We start from the raw sequence: 26,391 nt of genomic DNA, 5'->3' as shown, positions 1-26,391 counted from the left end.
AAGACTCACAACATGTAGTTGTTTGTTATTTTGCAGAGTCATGGATTTGAATTGAGTAACTACAAGGCAGCTACAAGACTTAGAGTTTGATGTCTGCAAACTAGTCACTTAGAGGGTGGAATGAGTCACTGGTCTTACTGTTTACTGTTCGTCGAAATAATTTTCTTACTCTGATAAGATCTTATTTCTTTGTAAAAAAGAAATAAGCTCTGAAAAAAGTCTAATGATAATATTGATGATTAATTTTATTAATATAAAAGTATAGAGATTTTTCTTTTAAGTTTTAATCAGAACTTAGAAGTTGGGATGACTTAGTAAAATGTCAAATGTCAGATTCTGTATTGTAGCTCCTATCAATGACATGAAGAAGGCAAATAAAACAACCTTTTAAATGCTGTCTACGCACCCACCTACTGGTGTAAAAATGTGTATTTTATTGGGGAAGTTATATTTTTTTAATTTGGGCTTGCTTCAAGGTTGGACTGATTGCTATTTAATTTGTGTGTATTCTGAATTATCTGTTATGAATTATCAACAGTAAGATCACTAATTGTTGCCATTTACATAGGAGAGTAGGCCTTATGGTAAACTGATGGGAAAGTTAACCATTGCTCTCAACACTGAGCAGCAGAGTCACTCTTGGATTTTTTAAGACATAAAGAGGATTATCGTTCATGCTCTGTTTCTGATTAGGAGGGTTCCAGTAGAAGTATTCCTAATGAGCTAGATTTGGGCTGACCCCTAACACATAACTATTTATCTGCAGACTTTGAGCACGTGTGCATTAATTAATAGAATTTTTTTTTCTTCTGACAAAACCTGAAGAAGTTTAAAGAATCTGAATGTTGGTATTTAGTAATTTTATCTCATATGTTTACTCTTGACTGAAAGAATGTTTGTTTATTACATCCACAAAGCCATATGTCCTGTGTGGTTTAGATATGTTTTGTGGTTGAACAACTGTCTTTGAGAAGCTTGGAGAATGTTTGGAAAGATGACTTTGGAGAAAGATGTTTAAAGAATGAGGAAGTGGAAATTCTTCTTAGACCTAAAAACTACAATTGATGACACTTTGAGTCTTTAAAAAATCTTTGGTTTATGATTTTGATGATTGAAATAGAATCATCAAAGAGCGGCTTACTGTTCTTAACCATCAACTTTCCTAGGCAAAATCAAACTTTTAAAATACTATTTTCCCCTTAGTCTCTCAAACCTATCCTTATGGTCAAACGAATGCTTATATTTTTAGTGACGATATGGGTGCTGATTCTGAATGTTAACTCTATCAAGTTTGTTATATATCTCTAAGAACTATTTTACTGGAAAATGTAAGAGGTTAGCAACTATATACTTCATTTTACTAGGTTAATACAGATGGAAATGATACATAAAAGTAAAAAATTATATTAGTTCTTTGAAACATAAATTCTAGAAAAGTTATTAAAAGGGTTTTTAATGAATTTTAAAAAGAACAAATAAGTTTTGATGATTTGGCTATCCAAATTTGTAAAAGGTCAATTTTATAAGGAAAAATGTTTTGAATAGCCTTATAGTAATTTATCTTAGAGCCTAAATTGTGTTCTAAATGTGCTCTTATGTTCTTTTGTTTTCATTCTTTCAAATTTTTTGCATTTATATAACTAATTCGTGATTATATACATTTTGTAAGTTGCCCAACTGTGTAACTGCTGTTAAGTTTGTTAGGTATCTTTCCAGACCTTTTTCTTCTATCCATTTATATTCATTAATACCAAGACTAATACATAGGATTTTTTTCCCCAACACAAATGACATCATATTTATTGGTCTGAAAGTTTTGCTTTTACTTAACGTTTCTACATGCTTAACTAATTCTCTTTTTAATTATTCCATATGTTTTCATAGTATAGGCATACCCTGTGTTAGAAACAGTGAAACAGTGGTCATTTCCTGCCTCTTCAGTGCCTTCACATTACTCTTCACATTATGACCAAATACCATACTATGAGTTAAAAGATCCTGTAGTTTTTGGTTCCTTCTAATTCTTTAGTCTCATCTCATATCTTTCTCTCTTGCTCTCTGTTTATTTTTTGTTTTGTTTTGTTTTGTTTCTGGCTTCCCTGTTGCTTTGGTTTTTTTCAAGCTCCCCAATTGTATTATATTCTGTCTAGTCTCAGAACCTGTGGTTATGCTTTTCCTTTACCTAAAATCTACATACACATATTACGTATTATTCTTTCCATAACTTTTATTCAGCCTTCATCTTCAAATCTTAACATAAATATCACTTCTGCAGGGAAGCAATGCCCTACACACAACCTCACCCCCATTTGGTTAGATTATCTCAGTTATATGTGCTTATATCTCCCTGTCCCTTACCTGCATATCATTTACCATAACTTGCAGTCATGTTATTTATTTGTATCATTATTGTTTGTATAGCTAATGAAGGAAATAATGTTAGCCCCATGCAGACTTGGAATGATTTGCTCACTGTTTTTTATCTCCAATACTGGGCATGTAATAAAGACCAATAAAAATTTTTTTGCAAGTAGCTAATGTTTAATTTTTACTGGGAATGGAAAAAAGGTTTCTGGGTATAATTTCTCAGAAGAACTGGTTTAATGAAGAAAGAGAAGAGTTGTAAATAGTAGCATTAAAATACTTTTTTTCCACTTAATATATATTTGTAAATCAACCAATTTGGATAAAGAAACTAAAAGGAAAGTATAATGGCTTATCTGTGGAGGTGGGGTGGGAATGAGGACTAGAGAGGTGGGAGATAGCCCTGGGAGGGAGATATTTCACTGTAATTATTAAAATTCTTTTTGACCCACGTGATCATATATTACTTAACACTTTTTTTTAAGAGTCTGATGAGATTGTGGTGTAAATACAGAGAAAATATATGTTCTTATAAATTATTGCTTTTATTTTTTCTATATTCTTAAGTTTTCAACAGTTATTTTATTTCAATATGCCTGGATCAGTGATTCTTATCTTCCCTTTCCCTCCCTCTCCAAACGAAACACATCTTTAAGAATCTGATAAGTCATGGATCTTATTCCTAGAAGAATGAGCATGTTGTATATAAACAGCTTTATGTAGCATTTCCAAGGCTGATGGATACCTTAATCTGTGCCAGATATTGTTAACTGTAGTTTTAATATGCAAGGATATTTATTAAATCTTTCAGATATTCAGTGATGGCTTTATGTGCAACGTAATCCAGTGGGGGAGCAGGGGATACTGAAAGTAGGATTCAGGAAACTTGGTTTCTGATCTTGGCTCTGCCATTATTAAGCTGTATGACTTTGAGTGAAACTCTTTTACTTGTCTTTGGTATCCTCCATGTCAAGTTGGTATAGTGGAAAGTGCATAGACTTTAATGTCAAGTACTGGCCTGAAGTTGGTGTGTTTTGACTTCGCCACTTACTACCTGTATGACCGTGGACAAATTCTCTGAATGTTATTTTATTTCTCTGTGAGAAGAAGGAAAATGATTCCAACTTCTTTGGGTTTTAAAGATTAAATGAAAAGAGGTGTTTGAAAAAGCTTAATAACACTTACTACTGATAGAGATATACATAAATGTTAGTTACCTCATCTTGGAAAATTAGGCTAGAACTAGATTCCTCTAAGGTATCTTTTATCAATGATTTCTCTTAGGCTTCTATTTTAAATAGTTCCGTTATGACAGAATAATTTGGAAAATTTGTTATAACAGCACTGATCTGAAATCACGTGGGAGAGCAGCGAGGTATTTTAAGTCTGTAAAACTGATGTTGACCATATTTTCTGCCTGTTTTCTGTATTCTACTGTGCTGGATATGTAGTAAATCTCCAAATACTTGCTGCAATTCTAAGATTCATGAAACACTAATGTAGGTTAGACTTTCTTAACCTGGAGTCTTTAAATACCCAAGAGATCTATGAATAGATTTTCACAGGTCTGTGAACTCTTTGAAATGAAATGCAAAATTTTTACTGTGCCTAAATTGTAGTGAGAAACAAGCTGTAGCTTTCATAGTGAACAAGGCAGATTAGGTCTCTGTTCTCATGAAGTCTACATTCTAATATGATAGACATTGAGTAAACAAATAAAAATATAAGGAAGTATAATTTATAGATGGTAGAACTATTTTGTAGAGAATTTTAAGTACAGTGATGGACTAGAGAGTGACTTAAGAGATTATTTTAGCATTTTAAGTGGTCAGGGAGTTCTGAGGAGTTGACATTTTTGGCGACATCTAAATGATAAAGAGTAGCCTTCAATTCAAAGATTAGACAGAGAGTCTAGCTAGTACTAATATCCTAAGATAGGAACAAGCTTCACTTGAGTAGCTGAAGGATAGTGGAGTGATGGAGACAAGTGTTAGAAACTGAAGTTGGAGAGATAATTACAGGTCTTATCATTTAGGGCTTTGTAAACCAGAATATAATATCCAGATTTTATTCTCAATGTAATAGGAAGCCATGTCAAGATTTTCAACTGGAGAATGATGAGAAAAGGAAACTCAAGATAGAACCCTGATAACTCACTTCAGCATTTAGGAGTTTAAGAGATCAGAAACAATAAGCCAGTGAGTTGGCAAGGATGAGGGGAGTGTGGTTCATTGACACTTTCAAGAAGGAGGGAATAGTCATGTTTCATATCTTGTTGAGAAGACAAGTAAGATTAGAACAATGACCTAATCATTAGATTTGTCAACAGTGTTGTCTGCCATGAGAACGAAATTACTGTGAAGTCAATAAATAGCTATTAGGGGACTTCCTTGGTGGTCCAGTGGTTAAGAATACACCTTCCAATGCAGGAGATGCAGGTTCAATCCCTGGTCGGGGAACTAAGATCCCAGATGCCACGGGGCAGTTAAGCCCACATACCACATCTTCTGAGCCCACGTGCCACAACTACTGAGCTTGCACACTCTGTAGCCCGTGTGCCACAACGAAAGATCCTGCATGCCACAACGAAGATCCCGCGTGTTGCAACTAAGGTCCAACACAGCCAAATAAATAAATATTTTTTAAAAATAGGTATTAGCAGCTTTGTGACATTGGTCTTTTCCTTTTTAACTTTCAAAAAATTTTTAAATTTTTTTATATTTCATTTTTGTGACATTGGTTTTTGAATGAACCTGCAAGTAATTCTTCCTTTTTTAACCTTTAATCTGTGGGTGGTGATATGGTTAAGAGTTTGGGTTTTGAGCCAGACTGTCTGGGTTAATATTGCATCTCTATTTGTTTTTAGCTTATTCAGCCTCACTAAACCTCCATTTCTCATGGAGTTGACAGTTGAACACGGGGGTTAGGGGTGCTGACCCTCCGCTCAGTTGAAAATCTGTGTATAATTTATAATTGGTTCTCCGTATATGCAGTTCCTCCTCATCTGTGGTTCCGCATCCAAGGATTCAGCCGACTGCAGATCATGTAGTACTGTAGTATTTACTATTGAAAAAAAAAAATCCATGTATAAGTGGACCCTTGCTATTAAAACCCATGTTGTTCAGGGGTCGACTGTATCTGTAAAATGGGATAACAGTAGTTACCTACCTTTTATAATTTTGTTCTGTGTAAAGCAGTTAGCTGTATAAATAGTAAAAATTATAATGATTGTGCAATAAAACGTTTATATTTTGTGCTCTTTGGGGTTTCTGTAGTTTTATAGTGTTTAAGGAAATAAAGTGCTGTGTTTTAACTTTGTTTTATGATTAATTAACAAATGTTAAGTGCTCTACAAGACCATACTGGTAAAAAGGAAAGAACCATTAACTCAACTTAAGTAGAGATTAACTTAAGATCAGATTCTTTGTAGGCATTATTTTAAACTGCCATGCTAATCTATAGAAAAGTTTGTATGGATGATACTTTATCAACTTAATCAACTTCAGCAAACATTTCTGACTAATATCCAGTCCTCGTTCTGAATATTATGTCTTCCAAACACTTTTTTTCCTTTATTTTGGAGCATTCTACAACCCCATGTACAATTGTAATTGTAGCATTTGACTCTACAATTGAGTGATTACATACTGTATTTTCTTTTTTAGCACTCTGGATGATAGTCTCATTTTTATTAAGTAATAATTTACTAAACATACTTGTAGCTACTCATTCTGTTTGCAGATGCATTTTATTTAAATTATTTATAATTAAAACATTATAGAAATCAAAATGTGGACAATTTCTTTATTCACTTTCTTATTATTGCAAGGGCGATTTGGACATATAATCAGATAACTTTAATTTTAGATCTTAAATGTGATTAACTTGGTAACTGTTTAGGTTCTTAAATTTTTTTTCCACTGTCCATTTATCTGAGAGCACACTTCGCAGAAACCCAGACAAAGCTGAGGTTACTCAGAAGGCAGATACTATGAGTATGCTGTTTCACTATTTCCCTAACAATTCAGAGTCTGGCACACAGTAGTAATAGTGCTTAGTAAATATTTGTTGAAGGAATGGATACAGTTTTTAGCATACCTAATAGAAATTGTTCTCTCAATAACGGGCTTGCATTTAAGGTTGAGTTACTTCAATAAAACATGAATTAAATGTAATGCTTGAAGAGTAAAATGGGTAGATAATTTACTTTTCTAATAATTACAGCTTAAATGACATTTTTGTTTCCATCTTTGTAAGCAGTCTCTGCTGAGCATGATCAAATTGTTAAGAACTTGTAACACTATGTTACTATATTGTTCTGTGCACCAGTTCTCATTTTTAGAAACTACAGTTAAAGTACTGCAGGTATTGTTTAAGATGTGTGCTAAAAACTTCAGATTAGGTTTTGTATGTAAAGGAAATTTCTGTTAGATGCAGGTGATAAGTTTTGTGATTTGGTTTTTATCCCCTACCAAAAGGAGAGGGTAGACAGTGAAATTTGACTGTGTATGTGTTCTGGTTAACTGTATTGACCTATCATTTTTAAATTTGGGAATTTAAAAAATCTTTTGAAGGTAAATACTTTTAACTATGTTCTAACACAACATACTGTAGCAACAAGTATAAACCATAACAGAGGCTTAAAAGATCTTTACCAGTAAATAAAACTCTTAAAAATAAACCTTAAAAAGAACCCCACGGTCTCTTTTTATCTCATTACCCACACTGAATTTGATGATAAAGTATTTTAAGGTAGATTTTATTTTAGGCCAATTTTTTTAAGACTCTTTATTAGGGTGTAACATACACCGAAATGCATATGCTGTAAGTGTAAAGCTTGATAAATTTTCACAGCTGAACATATTAACGTGTTCAGATCAGAGTATTATTAGCTATCTTAAAAAGGCTAATTTTAAAATATAAAACAATCATAGACTTAGATAAACTTGAGAGACTTACATTTTGGATCTAACTTTATTACTAACTTGTCACCTTCAGCAAGTTATTTCCTCTTTTTGGGGTCTACTCCCCATCTCTAAAATGAGGGGATAAGACTAGATGTTTTATTATGGCTCTCACTTTGTAAAAATGCAAAGAGGTGGACTATGTTGATGTAAATGTGGTATAAAATCTTATAGGTAGTAGAGTGAGAATGTACAGTTTAATTGAAAAGGAAGACGCTCATTTTTTTTTTCTTTGTTTTTCAGGTAATATTTCACACTATGTGCTGACTGTATTTACAGAAGATATTTAAAAAAAAAAAAGATAAACTTTTTTCAAAGATTTTGATTCCAGTGGAATCTTTGCTTTAGATTGTGTGTGTGTGTGAGTGAATTGTAACTCCAGAAACAATGCCTGTACAAGCTCCACAGTGGACGGATTTCCTCTCCTGCCCAATTTGCACTCAGACTTTCGACGAAACAATTCGAAAGCCCATCAGTTTGGGTTGTGGCCATACTGTCTGCAAGATGTGCCTGAACAAACTCCACCGCAAGGCTTGCCCGTTTGACCAGACCACTATCAATACAGACATTGAACTCCTCCCAGTAAACTCAGCATTGCTGCAGCTAGTGGGTGCTCAGGTAAGTTGAGTAACTTGTTATCCTTTTAAATTTCTGTATGTGTGTTTTTTCCTCCCGAGGGAAACTTGTTAAGATCTGGTAATATAGCATTCTATTTTTTTTTTTTTAACATCTTTATTGGAGTATAATTGCTTTACAGTGGTATGTTAGTTTCTGCTTTATAACAAAGTGAATCAGCTATACATATACATATATCAACATATCTCTTCCCTCTTGCATCTCCCTCCCTCCCACCCTCCCTATCCGCCCCCCCAGGTGGTCACAAAACACCAAGCTGATCTCCCTGTGCTATGCGGCTGCTTCCCACTAGCTATTGGTTTTACATTTGGTAGTGTATATATGTCCATGCCACTCTCTCACTTTGTCCCAGCTTACCCTTCCCCCTCCCCCTCAAGTCCATTCTCTAGTAGGTCTGCGTCTTTGTTCCTGTCCTGCCCCTAGGTTCTTCATAACAATTTTTTTTTTTTAAACCACTGTACACTCTAAGATTTATTTATTGATTGATTGATTGCTATGTTGGGTCTTCGTTTCTGTGCGAAGGCTTTCTCTAGTTGCGGCAAGCGGGGGCCACTCTTCATCGCGGTGCGCGGGCCTCTCACTATCGCGGCCTCTCTTGTTGTGGAGCACAGGCTCCAGACGCGCAGGCTCAGTAGTTGTGGCGCACGGGCTTAGTTGCTCCGCGGCATGTGGGATCTTCCCAGACCAGGGCTCGAACCCGTGTCCCCTGCATTAGCAGGCAGACTCTCAACCACTGCGCCACCAGGGAAGCGCCCATGACAATTTAAAAAAAAATTTTTTTTTACATTCCATATATATGTGTTAGCATACGGTATTTGTTTTTCTCTTTCTGACTTACTTCACTCTGTATGACAGACTCTAGGTCCATCCACCTCACTACAGATAACTCAATTTCGTTTCTTTTTATGGCTGAGTGATATTGCATTGTATATATGTGCCACATCTTCTTTATCCATTCATCTGTCGAAGGACACTTAGGTTGGTTCCATGTCCTGGCTATTGTAAATAGAGCTGCAATGAACATTGTGGTACATGACTCTTTTTGAATTATGGTTTTCTCAGGGTATATGCCCAGTAGTGGAATTGCTAAGTCGTATGGTAGTTCTATTTTTAGTTTTTTAAGGAACTTCCATACTGTTCTCCATAGTGGCTGTATCAATTTACATTCCCACCAACACTGCAAGAGGGTTCCCTTTTCTCCACACCCTCTCCAGCATTTACTGTTTGTAGATTTTTTGATCATGGCCATTCTGACTGGTCTGAGATGATATCTCATGGTAGTTTTGATTTACATTTCTCTAATGATTACTGATGTTGAGCATTCTTTCATGTGTTTGTTGGCAATCTGTATATCTTCTTTGGAGAAATGTCTACTTAGGTCTTCTGCCCATTTTTAGATTGGGTTGTTTGTTTTTTTGATATTGAGCTTCATGAGCTGCTTGTAAGTTTTGGAGATTAATCCTTTGTCAGTTGCTTCATTTGCAAATATTTTCTCCCATTCTGAGGGTTGTTTGTTCGTCTTGTTTATGGTTTCCTTTGCTGTGCAAAAGCTTTGAAGTTTCATTAGGTCCCATTTGTTTATTTTTGTTTTTATTTCCATTTCTCTAGGAGCTGGGTCAAAAAGGATCTTGCTGTGATTTATGTCATAGAGTGTTCTGCCTGTGTTTTCCTCTAAGAGTTTTATAGTGTCTGGCCTTACATTTAGGTCTTTAATCCATTTTGAGTTTATTTTCGTGTATGGTGTTACGGAGTGTTCTAATTTCATTCTTTCACATGTAGCTGTCCAGTTTTCCCAGCACCACTTATTGAAGAGGCTGTCTTTTCTCCATTGTATATTCTTGCCTCCTTTATCAAAAGTAAGGTGACCATATGTGCATGGGTTTATCTCTGGGCTTTCTATCCTGTTCCATTGATCTATATTTCTGTTTTTGTGCCGGTACCATACTGTCTTGATTACTGTAGCTTTGTAGTATAGTCTGAAGTCAGGGAGTCTGATTTCTCCAGCTCCGTTTTTCTTTATCAAGACTGCTTTGGCTATTCGCGGTCTTTTGTTTTTCCATACAAATTGTGAAATTTTTTGTTCTAGTTCTGTGAAAAATGCCTGTGGTAGTTCGATAGGGATTGCATTGAATCTGTAGATTGCTTTGGGTAGTAGAGTCATTTTCACAATGCTGATTCTTCCAATCCAAGAACATGGTATATCTCTCCATCTGTTGGTGTCATCTTTAATTTTCTTCATCATTGTCTTATAGTTTTCTGCATACTGGTCTTTTGTCTCCTTGGGTAGGTTTATTCCGAGGTATTTTATTCTTTTTGTTGCAATGGTAAATGGGAGTGTTTCCTTAATTTCACTTTCAGATTTTTCATCATTAGTGTATAGGAATGCAAGAGATTTCTGTGCATTAATTTTGTATCCTGCTACTTTACCAAATTCATTGATTAGCTCTAGTAGTTTTCTGGTGGCATTTTTAGGATTCTCTATGTATTATCATGTCGTCTGCAAACAGTGACAGTTTTACTTCTTTTCTGATTTGGATTCCGTTTATTTCTTTTTCTTCTCTGATTGCTGTGGCTAAAACTTCCAAAACAATGTTGATTAATAGTGGTGAGAGTGGGCAACCTTGTCTTGTTCCTGATCTTGGTGGAAATGGTTTCAGTTTTTCACCATTGAGGACGATGTTGGCTGTGGGTTTGTCATATATGGCCTTTATTATGTTGAGGTAAGTTCCTTCTATGCCCACTTTCTGGAGGGTTTTTATCATAAATGGGTGTTGAATTTTGTCAAAAGCTTTTTCTGCATCTATTGAGATGGTCATATGGTTTTTATTCTTCGGTTTGTTAATATGGTGTATCACATTGATTGATTTGCATATATTGAAGAATCCTTGCATTCCTGGGATAAACCCCACTTGATCATGGTGTATGATCCTTTTAATGTGCTGTTGGATTATGTTTGCTAGTATTTTGTTGAGGATTATTGCATCTATGTTCATCCATGCTATTGGCCTGTAGTTTTCTTTCTTTGTGACATCTTTGTCTGGTTTTGGTGTCAGGGTGATGGTGGCCTCGTAGAATGAGTTTGGGAGTGTTCCTCCCTCTGCAATATTTTGGAAGAGTTTGAGAAGGATAGGTGTTAGCTCTTCTCTAAATGTTTGATAGAATTCGCCTGTGAAGCCATCTGGTCCTGGGCTTTTGTTTGTTGGAAGATTTTTAATCACAGTTTCAATTTCAGTGCTTGTGATTGGTCTGTTTATGTTTTCTATTTCTTCCTGGTTCAGTCTCGGGAGGTTGTGTTTTTCTAAGAATTTGTCCATTTCTTCCAGGTTGTCCATTTTATTGACATATAGTTGCTTCTAGTAATCTCTCATGATCGTTTGTATTTCTTCAGTGTCAGTTGTTACTTCTCCTTTTTCATTTCAAATTCTATTGATTTGAGTGTTCTCCTTTTTTTTCTTGATGGGTCTGGCTAATGGTTTATCAATTTTGTTTATCTTCTCAAAGAACCAGCTTTTAGTTTTATTGATCTTTGCTCTTGTTTCTTTCATTCCTTTTTCATTTATTTCTGATCTGATCTTTATGATTTCTTTCCTTTTGCTAACTTTTGGGGTTTTTTGTTCTTCTTTCTCTAATTGCTTTAGGTATAAGATTAGGTTGTTTATTTGAGATGTTTCTTGTTTCTTAAAGCAGGATTGTATTGCTGTAAATTTCCCTCTTAGAGCTGCTTTTGCTGCCTCCCATAGGTTTTGGGTCGTCGTGTTTTCATTGTCATTTGTTTCTAGGTATTTTTTGATTTCCTCTTTGATTTCTTCAGTGATCTCTTGGTTATTAAGTAGTGTATTGTTTAGCCTCCATGTGTTTTTATTTTTTACAGATTTTTTTTCCTGTAATTGATATTTAGTCTCATAGCGTTGTGGTCGGAAAAGATACTTGATACGATTTCAATTTTCTTAAATTTACCAAGGCTTGATTTGTGACCCAAGATATGATCTATCCTGCAGAATGTTCCATGAGCACTTGAGAAGAACATGTATTCTGTTGATTTTGGATGGAATGTCCTATACATATCAATTAAGTCCATCTTGTTTAATGTCTCATTTAAAGCTGTGTTTCCTTATTTATTTTCATTTTGGATGATCTGTCCATTGCTGAAAGAGGGGTGTTAAAGTTCCCTACTATGATTGTGTTCCTGTCGATTTCCCCTTTTATGGCTGTTAGTATTTGCCTTATGTATTGAGGTGCTCCTATGTTGGGTGCATAAATATTTACAATTGTTCTATCTTCTTCTTGGATTGATCCCTTGATCATTATGTAGTGTTCTTCTTTGTCTCTTATAATAGTCTTTGTTTTAAAGTCTATGTTGTCTGATATGAGAGTTGCTACTCCAGCTTTCTTTTGATTTCCATTTGCATGGAATATCTTTTTCCATCCCCTCACTTTCAGTCTGTATGTGTCTCTAGGTCTGAAGTGGGTCTCTTGTTGACAGCATATATACGGGTCTTGTTTTTGTATCCATTCAGCTAGTCTATGTGTTTTGGTTGGAGCATTTAATCCATTTACATTGAAGGTAATTATCAATATCTGTGTTTCTATTACCATTTTCTTAATTGTTTTGGGTTTGTTTTTGTGGGTCTTTTCCTTCTCTTGTGTTTCCTACCTAGAGAAGTTCCTTTAACATTTGTTGGAAAGCTGGTTTGTTGGTGCTGAATTCTCTTAGCTTTTGCTTGTCTGTAAAGGTTTTAGTTTCTCCATCGAATCTGAATGAGGACCTTGCTGGGTAGAGTAATCTTGGTTGTAGGTTTTTCCCTTTCATCACTTTAAATATGTCCTGCCACTCCCTCTGGCTTGCAGAATTTCTGCTGAAATATTAGCTTTAACTTTATCGTGATTCCATTGTATGTTATTTGTTGTTTTTCCCTTCTTGCTTTTAATATTTTTTCTTTGTATTTAATTTTTGGTAGTTTGATTAATATGTGTCTTGGCGTGTTTCTCCTTGGATTTATCCTGTATGGGACTCTCTGTGCCTCCTGGACTTGATTAACTATTTCCTTTCCCATATTAGGGAAGTTTTCAACTCTAATCTCCTCACATATTTTCTCAGTCCTTTTCTTTTTCTCTTCTTCTTCTGGGACCCCTATAATTCGAATGTTGGTGCGTTTAATGTTGTCCCAGAGGTCTCTGAGACTGTCCTCAGTTCTTTGCATTCTTTTTTCTTTATTGTGCTCTGCAGTAGTTATTTCTACTATTTTCTCTTCCAGATCAGTTATCTGTTCTTCTGCCTCAGTTATTCTTTTGAGTCCTTGTAGAGAATTTTTATTTTCATTTATTGTGTTGTTCATCATTGTTTGTTTGCTTCTTACTTCTTCTAGGCCCTTGTCAGACGTTTCTTGTATTTTTTCCATTCTATTTCCATGATTTTGGATCATCTTTATTATCATTATTCTGAATTCTTTTTCTGATAGACTGCCTATTTCCTCTTCATTTGTTTGGTCTGGTCGGTTTTTACCTTGCTCCTTCATCTGCTATGTGTTTCTCTGTCTTCTCATTTTGCTTAACTTACTGTGTTTGGGGTCTCCTTTTCACAGGCTGCAGTTTCGTAGTTCCCGTTGTTTTTGGTGTCTGCCCCCAGTGGCTAGGGTTGGTTCAGTGGGTTGTGTAGACTTCCTAGTGGAGGGGACTAGTGCCTGTGTTCTGGTGCATGAGCCTGGATCTTGTCTTTCTGGTGGGCAGGTCCATGTCTGGTGGTGTGTTTTGGGGTGTCTGTGGCCTTATTATGATTTTAAGCAGCCTCTGTTCTAATGGATGGGGCTGTGTTCCTGTCTTGCTAGTTGTTTGGCATAGGGTGTCCAGCACTGTAGGTTGCTGGTTGTTGAGTGGGGCTGGGTCTTGGTGTTGAGATGGAGATCTCTGGGGGGTTTTTGCCATTTGATATTACGTGGAGCTGGGAGGTCTCTGGTGGACCAATGTCCTAAACTCGTCTCTCCCACCTCAGAGGTACAGGCCTGTTGCCCGGCCGGAGCACCAAGACCCTGTCATCGACACGGCTCAGAATAAAAGGGAGAAAGAAAGGGAGGGAGGAAAATAAAGTTATTAAAATAGAAAACAGAAAGTAATTATTAAAAATAAACAATTGTTTTAAAGTAATAAAAAAAAAGAGAGAGCAACCAAACCCAAAATAAATCCACCAATGATAACAAGCACTAAAAACTATACTTAAAAAAAAAAAAATGGAGAGACAGAACCCTAGGACAAATGGTAAAAGCAAAGCTATACATACAAAATCATACACAGAAGCATACACATACACATTCACAAAAAGAGAAAAAGGGAAAAATATATATATATCGTTGCTCCCAATGTCCACCACCTCAATTTTGGAATGGCTCGTTGTCTATTCAGGTATTCCACAGATGCAGGGTACATCAAGTTGATTGTGGAGATTTAATCCGCTGCTCCTGAGGATGCTGGGAGAGATTTCCCTTTCTCTTCTTTGTTCTCACAGCTCCTGGGATTCAGCTTTGGATGTGGCCCCACCTCTGCGTGTAGGTCGCCTGAAGGCATCTGATTCCCGCCCAGACAGGACGGGGTTAAAGTAGCAGCTGATTAGGGGGCTCTGGCTCACTGGGGGGGTAGGGTTACGGATTGTGGGGTGAGCCTCTGGTGACAGAGGCTGGCATGACGTTGCACTAGCCTGAGGCATGCCATGTGTTCTCCTGGGGAAGTTGTCCCTGGATCACGGGACCCTGGCAGTGGCGGGCTGCACAGGCTCCCGGGAGGGGAGGTGTGAATAGTGACTTGTGCTTGCACACAGGCTTCTTGGTGGCTGTAGCAGCAGCCTTAGCATCTCATGCCCGTCTCTGGGGTCCGCGCTGATAGCCGCGGCTCGCGCCCATCTCTGGAGCTCCTTTAGGCGGCACTCTTAATCCCCTCTCCTCACGCACCAGGAAACAAAGAATCAAGAAAAAGTCTCTTGCCTCTTCAGCAGCTCCAGACCTTTTCCCAGACACACTCCCGGCTAGCTGTGGTGCCCTAGCGCCCTTCAGGCTGTGTTCACGCAGCCAACCCCAGTCCTCTCCCTGGGATCTGCCCTCCGAAGCCGGAGCCTCAGCTCCCAGCCCCTGCCCATCCCAGCGGGTGAGCAGACAAACCTCTCAGGCTGGTGAGTGCTGGTTGGCACCGATCCTCTGTGTGGGGATCTCTCCACTTTGCCCTCTGAACCCCTGTTGCTGCACTCTCCTCCATGGCTCCGAAACTCCCCCCTCCGCCTCCCGCAGTCTCTGCCCGCGAAGGGGCTTCCCAGTGTGTGGAAACCTTTCCTCCTTCACAGCTCTCTCCCACTGGTGCAGGTCCCGTCCCTATTCTTTTGTCTCTGTTTTTTCTTTTTTCTTTTGCCCTACCGGGGTACGTGGGGAGTTTCTTGCCTTTTGAGAGGTCTGAGTTCTTCTGCCATTGTTCAGTAGGTGTTCTGTAGGGGTTGTTCCACATGTAGATGTATTTCTGATGTATTTGTGGGGAGGAAGGTGATCTCCATGTCTTACTCTTCTGCCATCTTGAAGCTCCTCCTGCCTTCTATTTAAGTAGATAAAATTTTGTTCAGTACTGTGCAGATCCTTTATTTCAGTACGTTAAGGAGATTTGTTATGGTGGTGCAGTGTTTCTCAGTCACTGTACAGTAACATTCATTCGGTCTGGTGGTCAGACTTTCTCAACAGCCTTAGCTATCAGATCACTAGAGAAACCTAAGAGGTAAGTCACAAGAACTTCTTAATATTGAAGAAAATATTATTCACAAAATAATTGCATTTTACTTAATAGGAAAAGTGAAGCTGCTTCAGACTATTTTACTTAGTAGACACTAACTGAAATGAAAGATCAAGAAAGTGACGAAAACTATAGAACACAGCCTTTGGGAACCATTTGTCTAGAGTAGGAGCAAATACCCCTAGGTACCTAAATATGAAAGTTACTCTAGTAATTCTGAAGGTAATACTCTGAAAGTTTTGTGTCAGTATTCTCAAGGTAGAGATCAGTAGTCTCTTCAGAAGGTTTCACAAAGCCAAGGGAAGCAGGCTTTTCAGAGTTAGGTATGATTCACTTAAACAACCCCTCACTGTTAATTTGCATAGTGTGAGTTAAAGTATCATGTTTACCATAAATCATTTTCCAAATAAATATACTGGAACTTTGGACATTAATATTTATATTAATATTAGCACCACTAATATTTGCTAAATCAGTCTTCCTGTAAGTTGATAAAAAGTAGGGAAGGTTGATATTATGTATGTAGGAGATAAAGAGAGCAGTTTTCTAACAGCTTATTCCAAAGGAAAACTTACTGGGGCTTCCCTGGCGGTACCGTGGTTGGGACTCCGTGCTTCTGCTGCCGGGGGCATGGGTTCAGTCCCTGGTTGGGGAACTAGGATCCTGCATGCCACGTGGTGCAGCCAAAAAAAAAGGAAAACTTACTTTATTTACAAATCTATCTTGATGATGTCGCCAACACTACAAAATATTAATATTTGTCAGAGGGAAATTGCATTCGATTGTTTTTCTTCTCTTCCTATACTTAATTTTTCATTTCATAATCATTTCTCTTTTTGTTTTGAAAATTCCATTATGACATTTTGGAAATGTTTTAAAAATAGACTTATCGGGGATAACTATTTTATTAATATAATATTTTAATAACAAATAACCAAGACTTACTTTTTTTCATAAAGTTGTCTAAGGATGAACTAATTCTTTTTCTACAAAATGAGTAAGACCTTGTCATGTCTTAACTGTAACAACTAATGTTTATGAAATTCGAGGATAGGACATTTTAATCCATAATAGCCATTATTTTAACCCCACAGATTTCCATTAAAAAACTGTTAGAAGTAATAAATGAATTAAGCAAAGTTGCAGGATACAAAGTTAACATGCAAAAATCGGTTTCATTTCTGTACACTAACAGTGAACAATCCAAAAGAAAATTAAGAAAATAATTTCACTTGCAGTAGCATCAAAAAGAATTAAAATACTTAGGAATAAATTTAGCGAAGGAGGTGAAAGACTTGTACATTGAAAATAAAACATTGCTTAAAGAAATTAAAGAAGACATAAATAAATGTAACGACATCACCTGTTCACACACTTAATATTATTAAGATGACAGTACTACCCAAAGCAATCAACAGATTCAATGCAAGCTTTTTCAAAATCCCAATGATGTTTTTTGAAGAAATAGAAAAACCCATCCTAAAATTCATATGGACTCACAAGGGACCCTAAATAGCCAAAACAGTCTTAAAAGAAGAACAAATTTGAAGGAATCACACTTCCTGATTTTGAAACTGCAAAACTCTAGTGATCAAGACAGTGTGGTGCTGGCATAAAGATTGGCATTTAGATCAGTGGAATAGAATAGAGAGTCCAGAAATAAACCCACATATATGGTCAAATGACTTTTTACAAGATTGCCGAAACCATTCAATGGGGAAAGGACAGTCTTTCCAACTAATGGTGCCGAGCAAACTGGATATCCAAATGCAAAAGAATGAATTTGGACCACTACCTCACACCATATACAAAAATCAAAATAGATCAAAGGCTAAAAGTAAGAGCTACAACTGCAAAACTCTTAAAAGAAAATATTTGCATAAATCTTTGTGACCTTGGAGTAGGCAGTGGTTTTTTAATTTATTTTATTTTATTTATTTATTTGGTTGTGCCAGGTCTTAGTTGTGGCAGGCGGGTTCCTTTAGTTGCAGCTCGCTGGCTCCTTTGTTGCAGCACACAGGCTCCTTAGTTGTGGCACGTGGGCTCCTTAGTTGTGGCATGCATGTAGGATCTAGTTCCCTGGCCAGGGATCGAACCCGGGACCCCTACATTGGGAGCATGGAGTCTTAACCACTGTGCCACCAGGGAAGTCCCTAGGCAGTATTTTTTTAGCTATGACACCAGAAGCACAAGGAACAAAAGATAAATCAAACTAAATCAAAATTTAAAACTTAGTGCTTCAGGGAATTCCCTGGCAGTCCATTGGTTGGGACTCCGTGCTTTCATTGCTGAGGGCCTGGATTCAATTTCTGGTCGGGGAACTAAGATCCCACAAGCCACGTGGTGTAGCCAAAACAAAACAAAAAACTTAGTGCTTCAAAAGACACTGTCAAGAGAGTGAGAGAACAACCCACAGAATGGGAGAAAATAATTGTAAATCATATACCTGTAAGAAACTTGTATCTAAGAACGCTTACAACTCAATTATAAAAAGAACATGATTTTTAAATGGGCAAAGATCTGGACACTTCACCAAAGAAGATATGCAGGTGGCAAATGAGCAAATAAAAGCTTGCTCAGCATTGTTTGTCATTAAAGATTTGCAAATTACAACAACAATCAGAAGTACAAACTACTATGTGTAAAATAAGTAAGCTACAAGGATATATTGTACAACAAGGGGAATATAGCCAACATTTTATAGTAACTATAAATAGAACATAATTTTTAAAAATTGTGAAAACAACAGCAACAGTGAGCTACCATCACACATAAATTAGAATAGCTAAAATTCAAAACATTGACAGCACGAAGTACTGGTGAGGATGTGAAGCAAGAGAGACTCGTTTATTGCTGGTGGGAATGCAAAATGGTACAGCTACTTGGGAAGTTATTATATGATTCTGTTTATAGGAAATGTCCAAAATAGGCAAATCCGTAGAGACAGAAAATAGATTAGTTTTTTCCTATGGCTGGAGGGGGTTTGGGAGGAAATATGGCAGGGGTGACTATGGGGTTCTTTTGGGGGGGCCATGAAAATGTTCTAAAATTGTGATGGTTGTATAACTGAGAATATACTTAAAGTCATTGAATTATATACCTTAAATGGGTCAATTATGTGATATGCAAGTTATATCTCAATAAAGCTGTTACAGAAACAAAACAAAAATTTAAAAGTGCAGTAATTTTGTGTGTATGTATATAAAAGATCTTTTGAAAGAATTCAGTAAATTTAATAGGAGTTTTGATGTCACTGGTGTTAGAGTAGGAGTGCATAAAACATACTGAATAAAACATTTGATTATAATTAATTAGTGAGCACTCAAACACACTTTTTTTTTTTTTTTTTTTTTTTTACCTCTAGGTTCCTGAACAGCAGCCCATTACTTTGTGTAGTGGGGTTGAAGATACAAAGCATTATGAGGAAGCCAAGAAGTGTGTAGAAGAATTAGCACTGTACCTGAAACCACTCAGCAGTGCTAGAGGTAAATCAGATGAAATTATCCATGCTGAGCACGTGTTCATTAAAGATGCTTTTGTCACCATAAAAATTGTGAGCTATAAGTGAATGTTAACGAAATTCATTTATTTATTGTAAGCCAAACCCACTGGTGCTAAATAATATCATTACAAACCACATCAAATAAAGTAGTGAGTTTAAAGTTTATGTACTATTTATTGGAAACATTTTTTGAATGAGTTGCAAAAGTAAGTATAAACACACTAGTGGTTTCAGAAGGGCTCTCTATCATTTGACAACTCTAAATTGTCAGCCTTCTATCCAGTTTTGTGTGGTATGCTGTTGGGGATACAATAAAATTGGAAGTTGCCATTACTGTCTTGCCATTATGGCTTGTTTTCATTAGGAAGGTGAGCTTAACCACTAGGAAATATACCAGACCTGTTAGGACCTCAAGATTTGGGTTTTTTGGGGTTTTTTTTTTTAACATCTTTACTGGAGTATAATTGCTTTACAATGGTGTGTTAGTTTCTGCTGTATAACAAAGTGAATCAGCTATACGTATACATATATCTCCATATCCCCTCACTCTTGCGTCTCCCTCCCACCCTCCCTATCCCACCCCTCTAGGTGGTCACAGAGCACCACGTTGATCTCCCTGTGCTATGCGGCTGCTTCCCACTAGCTATCTATTTTACATTTGGTAGTATATATTAAGTCCATGCCACTCTCTCACTTTGTCAAGATTTGGGTTAATTACTAATATTGACTGGCCTTTTTTTCTTTATTTCTCCATTATTAAAATGAATAATGATATATTTAATGTCATAATGAGTGTTAACATTTGCATGCAATAACAGCTTTTGTATACTTTTAAAATGCAAACTAGGCTTCACTTGTGTAATTTGTATTGTTTGTTTTAAATATTCTGATAGAACCCAGAACTATTCCACATAGCCATAAGTCAATCAGCCCATCAGAGGAAGTTTTTCTGGACTCTAAAATTACATTGGAAACCTAGAAATAACTTTATTTTCTGTTTTAAAGGAGTGGGTCTGAATAGCACTACTCAGAGTGTTCTGAGTCGCCCAATGCAGAGGAAGCTGGTGACTCTGGTCCACTGCCAACTAGTAGAAGAAGAAGGCAGGATTCGTGCCATGAGGGCAGCTCGATCTTTAGGTGAACGAACTGTTACAGAGCTCATTCTCCAGCACCAGAATCCTCAGCAACTCTCTTCCAATCTTTGGGCAGCAGTCAGAGCTAGAGGCTGCCAGTTCCTTGGGCCAGGTATATAATTAAGTTTGATATTTACTATACTAGTAATTCTAAAAGTATTTATAGTGTAGGAGCTATAAGTGATGTACAAAGGCTAGTTCTTTGCAATATTCTGTTGTTATCAAGTAATATCCCACTTGGTATCCCACAATAATGGCTTGGGTAATTCCATGTCAGTTTTTCAGGATACTTCAAACTTTTAATGCCAAAAGTTTATTCATTTTGATAGAGGTTTTCCCTAACTGTATTAATCTTTTATCTGCTTTCTTTTTTTTTTTTCCATACACATAGCTATTTATTACGCCATTGTTAGTCATGGCAGAAATGAGAAAGAAACGTACTGACCATCAAATGAATGAATGAGCTGCATACCAGTTGATTTGAAAAGCTATCCACAAAGTATTTTTAGGTAGAGAAAGGAAGCAGGAAAATATATAATATGAATCCATTATTGCGTTATCTGCTTTCTTAAATAAAGTATATGGTATATAATAAAAAATTGCCCCCAAATGGTTCAAAAGTGTAACTGAATATCGATTGTTATTGTGTTGCCCATTAATTAAGTGGTACCTGTAGAAATTATTAAATGTTTCCCTTCTAAGAAATGGAGTTATCTTATCTCTGTACGTGATAAATTTTGGTTTTGCTCAACTTTTCCTAGCAATGCAGGAGGAAGCTCTAAAGCTGGTTCTCCTGGCCTTAGAAGATGGTTCTGCTTTGTCAAGAAAAGTATTGGTTCTCTTTGTGGTGCAAAGGTTGGAGCCACGGTTTCCTCAAGCCTCTAAAACTAGCATTGGGCATGTTGTCCAGCTCCTTTATAGAGCCTCCTGCTTCAAGGTATGAACCTATGGTAACTTTCAGCTTAAAAGGAAACGTCCTTTCCCCAAACTTAGGTAGTAAGACTTTGAGTTTAATAAAGTTGCCTGTATCTTTTCATAAAATTTTAGCAGTTTTTCTTTTCTCTTTTAAAGAATATAGATGGTGTCCTGTTAAAGTTAAATCTTGTATTGAATTTTGTATGTTAGATATTGTACAACATAGATTAAATCAAGGCTTATAGATTTTTGTATTTGAAGAGACTAAAAAGCCATGGCCGTTTTCCACCAAGACTGCAAACAGAATTGGTCTAAAGAGAGAGAGTCATTGAAGCAGGAGTACATTTTATTTGGCTGTTTGCTCCTGATATAATTCCACATATACAGTACTGGAGCTCCATTTGCCATTTTGGTTTTAGTATATATAGTAATGCTGGACATGTCCTTTGTATGCCAAGTTGAATCAGCACTACTTCAAACACTGGTGCCCACTATGTATCACTTATTGTTCATCCTGTTTTCCTAGGTTCTTAATATCAGGGCTTCTTGCTTTTGACACAACACATAACAAGTACTTCATGGGCCAGGGAAGCATGTCTCTAAAAAATTGTTAATTCATACAAGCTATAAGGAGGTCACCACATTCCCTCATCAGACACTGAAACTAAAAAACTCCCACATTAGCCATCCTGCTATATTCTAATCTTGTCATTTTTTGAGAAGGATAAAATGGTTCACAAAAGCAACAGAGCATATAGATTTAACTTAAAAAAATTTTTTTTAAGTTCTAGCTAAATGCCAATATTATTCTGTTTCTTTCTAGACTCAGATTATATACTGAAAATGGGGTGTGGATTCCACGTCTGTACCCACCCCTCTTGTTTTCCCTACGTCCCTCTGGAGCTCTCAGAACCTCAACTGGTCCAGATTGTCCCTGAATAACTCACATTTGTTGTAATGGTTGTAATAACCTGACTGTACAGTGTAATCCAGAATACATTTCAGAATGTCTGTCTGCTTCCAGTGTTACTTCTCCATTAACAGCGCCAGATAGATACAGTATAGGAAGCTTAAGAAATAAAGGGAAGGAAATCCAGCCCTCCTCTGTGAAGAAGAATAAGGGGCTCAAAAACGCCAGAATACCCCAAGTGAACCTTTCTCAATCCTAATTAAAAACGTTAATAGTAATTTTAAAAAGATTGGAATATGTAAAAATCCTATTATTTTTCACTTGGGTCATGATTATGTCCCTTTATTTCATTGTCCACCTGCTTTCTTCTTTTGGTGGCAGTTTGTACTATACTCTCAATCATGAAAAGATTCATCTTCTCTCATCACAATAGGTCCGTACCCTAAACTGTATTCACTGTTGCAGAGTTTCTATTAAGGGTCTGCCAATACCCATTTCATCTTCTTCATGGAACTCAAATCAGCATTTTCCTTTCTTTGCAGGTGTTTTTGTCCGTATAGCTGTGTTCTAGCTGGGTCTTTTTAGCATCTCTTTTATTTCCATTGGAAAAGCCTTTTCAAGCTGCAGGATAATTCTAGGCATTTTTAGTACAGTACAGTTCCAGGACTTCAGACATTGCATTTCTTGGAAATCTTTGAGTGTTTTTAGTTAAGAGAGTTTTGAGAGCCAAGTCCACGGAACCAGTACATCATATAGAAAGCATATACTACATTTTAATGAGATTTAATGTATATTGAGAGGGTGTTTCATACATATACATATACATTTGGTCTTTTGACTTGCCTTTGAATAGGAGCAAAATATATTTAGTTTTTGTGACTATAGTTCTTGATGTTTATCTGTTTGGTCTCTCTATGGACTTACCTAACAAAGTTTAAGTTAGACCTTCTTATAATAAGAATGGAATACAAGTAAAAATATATCAGTATGACCTGGAAGTCCTGACTAAGATAGTCTATTGTTTCTTTGATGGGAGGGGAAAAAAATTGGGAATTTTCTATAGAGGAATTTGAGTCTTTATGGGAATAAAAGATTAGCAAGGCAAAAAATGTTGTAAAATATGTTAGGATATAGGTGATCCTAGACTAGAATTAATTCTTTTACTTTGATTTATTAGGGCTTTGGCCTGAATCCAGCTTGACTTAAAATATGAATTATTAAGGGTGATACCACTAGTACCTACCTCAACAAGTTTAAAGAATTAAATGAGTTAATATGTCACTATAACAGTTAATAAGGTAACTTAACACACTGGCACATACTATGTGCTCAATAAATGTTAGTTATTTTTATTGCTAAAAAATATTATCATCATTGTCGTACAGCATCTTAGAATTTGCACTTTCAGGTGGTGACCTAACCTACAAAACTGCAGGGAGAATTAAACCAAATACAAATTAGTCATCTTTAGAATCACACCAGCATCTGAAGCTCTTTCAGTTATTGAGTACCAGCTATCTCAATACCAGGCAAGCCCAAGAGTAATAATCCATAGATATGAAGAAGAAGCATGGTGTTTTTCAGAATACTTGTATGAGTATTTTCTTCTTTTTTAATTCCACATCTTTATGGGAGTATAAATGCTTTACAATGTTGTGTTAGTTCCTGCTGTACAACAAAGTTAATCAGCTGTTTGTATACATATATCCCCATATCCTCTCCCTCTTGAGCCTCCCTCCCACCCTCCCTATCCCACCCCTGTAGGTCATCACAAAGCACCGAGCTGATCTCCATGTGCTGTGCAGCAGCTTCCCACTAGCTACCTATTTTACATTTGGTAGTGTGTATATGTCATTGCTACTCTCTCACTTCATCCCAGCTTCCCCGTCCCCCACTGTGCCCTCAAATCAGTTCTCTATGTCTGTGTCTTTATTCCTGCCCTGCCACTAGGTTCATCAGTACCGCTTTTTTAAATTCCATGTGTATGTGTTAGCATACGTTTTTAGCATATGTTAGCATATGTTAGCATATGTTTTTCTTTTTCTGACTTAACTTCACACGGTATGACAGATTCTAGGTCCATCCACCTCAATACAAACAACTCAATTTCGTTCCTTTTTATGGCTGAGTAATATTCCATTGTATATATGTGCCACATCTTTTTAATCCATTCATCTGTTGATGGACACTTAGGTTGCTTCCATGTCCTGGCTGTTGTGAATAGAGCTGCAATGAACATTGTGGTACATGTTTTTTTTTTTTTTTTTAATCTTAAGGAATTTATTGACTGATAACAGGAGTCTAGAAGTAGGGAGGTTCCTATCTGGCTAATTCACCAGATCAACCACATCCTCAAAAACCCAGGCTTCTCCCATCAGTCTTTTCTGCATCTCAGGTGGATCAGCTGCTCTTCACGTGGCTGCCCAATGGTGGAAGAAATTCCCAGCTCACATGCTCAGACACTAAGAAGCAGAGGAAGAAAGTTTGACTTCCTTGTGTCTCCTCTTAAGAAACCTTTCCCAAGAGGGACTCCACTGTCCCTCCAACAGATGTCCCATTGCATCTCATTGTGAATGTGACACACTAGGTCACATGACACTTCCTAAGTAGTCTCCAACTCAGATAATGGAATTGCCAGCATTGGCTTAGACCAGGGTTTATTCACCTTTTCTGTGCCATGGGCCCCTTTGGCAGTCTGGTGAAACCTAGGGACCCCTTCCCAGAATATTCTATTTAATTGCATAGAATAAAATGACCAGATTACAAAAGAAACCAACTATATCAAAAAATATATTTTTTAAGTCATACAGGAATAAACTTGCTTCTTTATTAGTGCACTAAATAGCAAAATCTAGTGGCAGATCTAATAACAACCATGATTTTTAAGTAGTGACGAAGGTAAACAATGTTCTGAGATACGTGTAATAACTTTTGTGATATGAAAATATTTGTGATTTCCATTGGTGACAAAGTCACAAGTTACTGCTAATGATACTGTGGTTTGTTGCTTACATTCATAATAGAAGGAAATGTTAAATTTCAGTTGGAGTTTAATGAAAAGAAAGACATAGTTTTTTTTTTTCTTTTTTCCCAATGAAAGATTGTGAATCCCATGCATTCCATCCACGGACCCTTAGTAGGGGTGGTCTGTGGACTACATTAAAAGCCCCTAGCTTAGATTAATTAAGATTCACATACTGAGTCTGGGAGTGGGCAGCTCTTTACTGAGACAAGTGGCTTCAAAGGAGTGTGGATATCTAAACTAAAGCAGGACTAACTCAAGCAAAAAAAGAAGTAAGAGTGTGAAGAGGGTGGGAGAGTAGGGTAGAGGAGGAGTGGGGTCATCTTGACTCCAGGGTCTGCTCCGTGTAGGGTCAGCAAGGGCTTCCTTCAGAGGGAGAACACGTCTCATCACTGGAGGAAGAGACCTTGTCAAGGGGACTCAGACATACTAGGATTCCTGCCAACCTTGGCATCTTACATACCGCCCCCCGCCCCCCTGTTTTATTTACTTTTGTTTCTTGGTTGGTTTTCTTTAAACGTCTGTATGTATGTCAGGGTACAGATATAAAACTTTCCCTTTACATAAATTCAGCCTACTGGAATATATCCCTTCTATCCCACTCCTTAGAAGTGACTACAGCTCTCAGCTTAATGGATGTCTTTTCAGACTACTTGCTATGCACATGTGATATCCCACCAGCTTACAAACTTTCTTGTGTTAGCAATGCAGAGTACCAGGCCCTGCCCTCCCCCATGCTGGTGAATGAGAACAGCCTCAGTGTGCTAGATGCTAGACTCACAGTGTCCCCTTCGATTCCCCAAAGACACTTGAGGTTCAGGCAGGGGAGGTGGCCCTCACACCGCATACCTCAGAAGTGGCAGAGCTGAGATTTGAACCCATGTCTATCAGACCCCGAAGTCCATTCTCTAAATGCCATATGTGTTGGTTTGTAGAGCTGTACCTGATGGTCCAGTCATTTTTTCCCTTTTTTTTTTTAAGGAGTGGGGTGGGCATATTCCTGGAACCTGGCTTGGATGGTGCCAACTTGAAATGGGCGTTCACATTGAAGTGTTCGGGTGTCCCATCAGTAAGGCTTGAGTCTCCTAAATCATTCACAGGAGACTCCAGACGTATATTCAAAAGGCAGCATTGGAAGCATGAGAAGAATTTACAGTAAAGCTAAAAAACAAGGCAAAGATGTCCTC

At 37.1% G+C, this 26,391-nt stretch overlaps 1 protein-coding gene across 1 annotated transcript in view; it reads left to right on the top strand.

Annotated features, from left to right (window-relative positions):
- The window catches only part of RC3H1 (ring finger and CCCH-type domains 1), a 91,962-nt gene that overhangs the window by 29,395 nt on the left and 36,176 nt on the right, over window positions 1–26,391 (top strand). The window contains exons 2-5 of the mRNA XM_068541281.1: window positions 7,572–7,946; window positions 19,087–19,207; window positions 20,230–20,469; window positions 21,119–21,294. Coding sequence (XP_068397382.1) covers window positions 7,716–7,946; window positions 19,087–19,207; window positions 20,230–20,469; window positions 21,119–21,294 — 768 coding nt within the window. The 5' untranslated portion in view covers window positions 7,572–7,715. The remainder of the gene's footprint in view (window positions 1–7,571; window positions 7,947–19,086; window positions 19,208–20,229; window positions 20,470–21,118; window positions 21,295–26,391) is intronic.

The sequence above is a fragment of the Eschrichtius robustus genome, chromosome 3 (assembly GCF_028021215.1).
Source record: "Eschrichtius robustus isolate mEscRob2 chromosome 3, mEscRob2.pri, whole genome shotgun sequence".
NCBI lineage: Eukaryota > Metazoa > Chordata > Mammalia > Artiodactyla > Eschrichtiidae > Eschrichtius > Eschrichtius robustus.
The sequence above is the reverse complement of the archived record's forward strand: the minus strand, read 5'-3'. Positions and strand labels throughout refer to the sequence as shown.